Source organism: Panicum virgatum, chromosome 1K, assembly GCF_016808335.1.
Source record: "Panicum virgatum strain AP13 chromosome 1K, P.virgatum_v5, whole genome shotgun sequence".
Classification (NCBI taxonomy): Eukaryota; Viridiplantae; Streptophyta; class Magnoliopsida; order Poales; family Poaceae; genus Panicum; species Panicum virgatum.
In genome coordinates, this window is record NC_053136.1 from 9,360,495 (window position 1) to 9,366,406 (window position 5,912).

Consider the following 5,912-nt stretch of genomic DNA (forward strand, 5'->3'; position numbering starts at 1 on the left):
TTCGTGGATACGGCCCAGCCTAACAAGAAGTCGCATATCCCCGTCGCCCTAGCCGCGATGCTGGCTCTCCCCCGCATTCCCGCACGCCCGCACCGCGCCGCATCCCGCGCGGGGACGCCGCGACATCCGCTCGCCGCCCGCCGGCCACCGGCGACGAGCCTCCGCTCGCCGGCGACGAGCAACGTCCCTGCTCGCCAGTGGACTTTCTGCGCCCCTGCGACGTGGATCCAGCTCATCCGGTGAGTTAATCCCCTTCCCCATTCTCGATCTCCTCTTCTTCTTCAGTTCGTAGCCGGTTGCTGCTCGATTTCTTTGCTCCCCACTTCGTCTTCCTCTCCCCATTCTCGTTCTATTCTATTTCAGCAGAGTTAGTGAGTTCTTGTTGCTTGATTTCTTTGGTCCCCTCTTCCTCTTCCTCTAGCTGCTGCGCGCCGCCGCCTCCCGCTGGCCGCCGGAGCCCTACGCGTCGGTCGCCGCCTCCCGCTGGCCGCCGGAGCCCAGCGCGTCCTGCATCCGCCAGGCGCCAGCGCGACCTGCGACCCCGCCCGACGCCGCGGACGCCGCCCGACGCCGCGGACGCCTCTGCTCCTGACTATTGGGTAATTCCTTCTTCCCTTCCCTTCTATGCTTCTACATTCACTAGCACTAGCCTCCGCCTCTGAATCTCTGATCTGATAGTGATAGGTTTTTCCTTTGGCTTTGCATTCTCCCAGTAGCACTAGCACGGTAGCACCTACTCTAGAAGATGGCTGGACGTGATGAACGTGCTCCGATTCAAATTGATGCGCAGCAAATGAAAAAGAATCCATTGTGGAATCATGTTGTGCTATTAGAGAGGGCAGGGACTGGAGGAAATGCTAGATGTCGTTGCAAGTATTGCGGGGAAGAATATGGTGGAAGCTACTCTAGAGTAAAGAGTCACTTGCTTCGGGTTCAAGGAGGTGGAATCAAGATATGTGCCAAGGTCACAAAGTCCGTCTTATCTCAGCTGAACAGTGAGGTTGCAAAGGCTAAAGATGAGGCAAGTAAATCAAAGGACAGAGATGTTCCATTGTCCACAGGGAGCACACAAAATATGACAGGCAGCAGCAGCACTGGTTATCCAGTGAAGAAGCGGTTGAGGTGTTCAGCAATTGAGAAGGCATTTGACATGGACACTCGCAATACCATGGATGCTTTGATTGCAAGGCTATTCTACTCTTGTGGACTTTCTTTCAATATTGCAAGAAGTCCATATTATCGGGAAGCCTTCAAATTTGCAGCAAATCACAATCTTAGTGGTTATGTACCTCCTAGTTACAACAAGTTGAGAACAACTTTGCTTAAGCAAGAAAGGACTCATGTTGAGACTTTGCTGAGTAGGACAAAGAGTGTATGGCAGGAAAAGGGAGTTACCATATGCTCAGATGGATGGACTGATGCACAAAGAAGGCCACTAATCAATTTCATTGCTGTTTCTGAGACTTCACCAATCTTCTTGCGAGCATTAAATGCCCAAGGTGAAGAGAAGACAAAGGAGTACATTGCTGACAAGTTAGTGGCTATAGTTGAAGAAGTTGGAGCCAAAAATGTGGTCCAAATCATAACAGACAATGATGCAAATTGCAAAGGTGCGGGTTTAATTGTCCAGCAGAAATATGACAACATTTTCTGGACTCCTTGTGTTGTTCACACTCTGAATCTTGCTCTGAAAAATATATGTGCTGCTAAGGTACCTAGAAATGATGAAGAATCTGTTGTCTTTGATGAATTGAATTGGATCCAATTAATAGCTCAAGATGCTATTATGATTAAGAATTATATAATGAACCATGGCATGAGGCTGTCCATGTTTAATGAGTTTAGTAAGTTGAAACTTCTAGCTGTAGCTGAAACAAGATTTGCCTCAGTTGTGGTCATGTTGAAAAGATTTCTGATGGTCAAGAGGGCACTCCAAACCATGGTAATTAGTGATGCATGGGAGAGTTACAGGGATGACAATTCAGGTCTAGCAAGGCATGTGAGGGAAAAAATTCTTTGCAACCAGTGGTGGGAGAATGTGTCATACATTGTTGATTTTACTGAGCCCATTTATGAAATGCTGTGTTTAGCTGACACAGATAAGCCTTGCCTTCACTTGGTTTATGAGATGTGGGATACAATGATAGAGAATGTGAAGAAGGTGATATACAATAAAGAAAAAAAGGAAGAGGATGAGGAATCTTCTTTCTTCACAGTTGTCTATGACATATTGATTAGTCGTTGGACAAAAAGCAACACGCCACTTCATTGTCTTGCACACTCACTTAACCCAAGGTATTATACTTCTCTAATCAATATCTGCACCTTCACTATATACCTCGTCATGAACTGAATTTTGAATCAATATTGCAGATACTATCATGAGAATTGGCTCAATGAACGTGCCGGACGTAAACCCCCACACAAGGATCTTGAAATATCACAAATGAGAATGAAGTGTTTCAAGAAGTTTTTCCCCATCACTGAAGACCTAAATCAGGTGAAGGTTGAGTATTCTAAGTTTGCCACATCTTCAGAAGAACTCAATGATTTTGATGCCATTTATGATAGATGGGTGTTGGATCCAGTTAAATGGTGGATAAACCATGGACAGTCTGTTCCTCTATTGCAAAAAATAGCTCTTAAGCTACTCAATCAGCCGGCCTCCTCTTCCTGTTGTGAAAGAAATTGGAGCACTTATAGCTTCATGCATAGCATGAAAAGGAACAAGCTAACTCCTGAGCGAGCTGAAGATCTAGTTTTTGAACATAGCAATCTAAGGCTTTTATCAAGAAAGGTAGAAGATTACAAGACCGGTCCATCAGCAATGTGGGATGTAGGAGGGGATGCATTTGAATCATTGACCGGTGTTGGAATTCTAGAAGTGGCTGATTTATCTATTGAAGAACCTGTGTTGGAGAGTGTGTCTTTTGAAGATGCAGGAATAGGAGATGAAGATGAGATTATGATGGTCGACGACGACGAGGATGCGGATTGAAGATCTATCTAGTCTAGAGGATGCAATTTGCTGTTATGTTATTTACTACTATTGTGTTTGCTTGTTTGGAACTATGGTTTCAGTTATTTATGACTTATGAGACTATTATGTTTGCTTGTTTGGAACTAAGTTTTAAATTATTTATAAGACTGCAAGTTGCTGTATGTTTTTATTTCTATTAAAAAATTTGTATCCGTATCCGCGTATTGGTGTTTTTCTTGAAATAGCGTATCCGCGTATCCGATACGTATCGTATCCGATACACGTACCCGTATCCGTGCATCCTAGCCGTCAAGGGATGAAGTCGTGTGGTCCGAAGAAGATCTGTGCCCCCGTTTCTCTTGAAGTTGTGTACCCGGACGTGTAGTACGCGTTTGGCCTTGCCCCGTGTTGTACCTCCCTTGCAGTAATAAAGTTGTTTGTGCTTGTTGTTTGATATGTTGTGTGCTTGTTAGTTGTGTGGTTATCGGCAGAAGGTAGATACCGCCTTTTCAAAAATACGATTTAAATAACTTAAACATCATTTAATCCTAAATCTCACAAAAACTCTACCCAATTTACAGATGGCTTCCCGAAGCGTTACGAGGGCCTCCCGCATTCGGAACCCTCCAGTCGCTGATATGGGAGTGCAGCCGAATGGACAGAGCCCTCCCCAAGATGTACAAGAAGTGAGCCAGAACCGAGGAGAAAATCAAGAAGTGCCACTGCCACCACCACCACCCCTCGGGGACCTGGCACAAATAATCCACAATCAGACCCTCATCCTTGAAACACTGGCCAATGCCCTTGTCAATAGGCAGCCACGAGGACAAACCATGAATGACAAGCTGACAGCTTTCCTGAGGACCAAGCCGCCCACCTATGCTGGATCCAGCAACCCTTTGGATGCAGATGACTGGCTGTGTGTGATCCAGAGGAAGCTTGAGCCATTCGAGTGCCAGGATCGAAGTAAAGTTCTGCTGGCAGCACATCAACTCACCGGGTCTGCCTTAGCCTGGTGGGAGAATTACTGCGCTGCTGCCAAAGATGTCTCCACCATCACTTGGAATGAATTCGTGAAGGAGTTCCGCCGTTATCACATCCCCTCGGCCACCATGAATCGCAAGGCAGATGAATTCCGCGCACTTCAGCAGGGGAGTATGTCGGTGGAAGAGTATACTCACCAATTTATGGAACTGGCTCGCTATGCACCAGAAGAAGTGAACGACGACGAGAAGAAGCAGGATATGTTCAAGAAGGGACTAAACCCAGAACTCAGGACCCTGCTCACCCCTCAGATCTATCCTGATTTCTACACCTTGATGAATAAGGCAATCCTCATGGAGAAGGCCAAGACTGATGAAAGAAAGGATAACAAGCGCAAGTTCCTGGAGAGCAAGTCACGCCAGCAGGATCGTTTCCAGAAGCCCAGAAGCTTCAGCTACAACTGCACCAAGGTCCCAAGCCCCAATGCAGTACAGAACTCAGTCTCAAGTGACAGGACCACGGGCCCCTAACACCCAGCTCAAAAGCCAGAACACCATGAGGGCCCCGCAAAGTAATGCAAGCCAGGTCACCACCAACAACAGCAATGTGAGGGCCTGCTTCAACTGCCGAGAGACGGGACATTTCATCGCCGACTGTCCCTATGCCAAGAACAAGCCCGCTACGTTAGCCTTCTCCAACACGGTGAACGGACCAAAGCCAGTCCTGACCGGTGCCAACCGAGTGCCCATCCGCAACAACAGCAACGCCAACAACAATAGTCAACAGATGAGGCAGCCTCAGCAGTCGTTTGGACGAGCCCGCGTCAACCACATCGACGCACAGGAAGCTCAGGGAGCTCAGGGCGTAGTACTCGGTGAGTACCTAGTCAGCTCAACCCTCGCAACAATACTGCTTGATTCTGGAGCATCACACTCATTCATATCCTCAAGTTTTGTGGAGAAACATAAAATACCTACAGTACTACTAAAAACGCCCCTATTAACCCGAACACCTGGAGGTGACATCAGGTGTCAACTGGGTTGTCTACGGGTAAGGATCAATTTAAGTGGGGTAGAATTTCTAGCAGACCTAGTAGTACTTAAGTCAGAAGGGATAGACGTGATCCTTGGAATGGATTGGTTAAGCCGACATAATGGTCTCATAGGCTGTACTGACAAAGTGGTACACCTAACAAACCCAGAAGGAGTACGAGTGACCTGCCATACCCGGGAAAGTGGATCAAACCCAATGGTATTTAGCATGGAAGCCAAGTCCTTGGAAGAAGTCCCAGTAGTGAATGAGTACCCAGATGTCTTCCCTGAAGAACTTCCTGGTATGCCACCGGATAGGGATGTAGAGTTTGTTATTGACCTTGTCCCTGGAACCGCCCCTATAGCCAAGAGACCCTATAGGATGGCAGCCTCGGAGTTAGCTGAATTGAAGAAACAGCTGGAAGAACTACAACAAATTGGCTTCATCAGGCCAAGTTCGTCTCCTTGGGGAGCCCCGGTTCTATTTGTCAAGAAGGACGGAAGTATGAGGTTGTGTGTAGATTACCGGGCACTAAACGAAGTCACTATCAAGAACAAGTACCCCCTTCCCAGGATCGATGACCTTTTTGATCAGTTAAAAGGGGCCAAGTACTTCTCCAAGATCGATCTGAGGTCCGGATATTTTCAGCTCAAGATTAGGGAAAGCGATATCCCGAAGACAACCTTTGTCACCCGATACGGGCAATTTGAGTTCACTGTGATGTCTTTTGGACTGACAAATGCACCTGCCTATTTTATGAACCTCATGAACAAGGTGTTTATGGACGAGTTAGATAAGTTTGTCATGGTCTTCATTGACGACATACTTATTTACTCGAAGAGCATTCAGGAGCACGAGCAGCACCTGAGGGTGGTTTTGGAAAAACTGAGAGTGCATAGGCTATACGCCAAATTTA

General features: G+C 46.9%; 1 protein-coding gene across 1 annotated transcript; it reads left to right on the forward strand.

Annotated features, from left to right (window-relative positions):
- The first annotated feature begins 745 nt into the window (after positions 1–745).
- On the forward strand, positions 746–3,153 carry LOC120652318. The gene is made up of 2 exons (XM_039930101.1): positions 746–2,295; positions 2,374–3,153. Exons 1-2 carry the CDS (start codon positions 746–748, stop codon positions 2,996–2,998), a joined length of 2,175 nt encoding a protein of 724 aa, XP_039786035.1. The 3' UTR covers positions 2,999–3,153.
- Positions 3,154–5,912: the final 2,759 nt, after the last annotated feature.

Coding starts and splice junctions, on each gene's coding strand:
- LOC120652318 (XM_039930101.1), top strand. CDS start 746: ATGGCTGGACGTGATGAACGTGCTCCGATTCAAATTGATGCGCAGCAA. Junction 2,296..2,373: donor GCACACTCACTTAACCCAAG/GTATTATACTTC, acceptor TCAATATTGCAG/ATACTATCATGAGAATTGGC.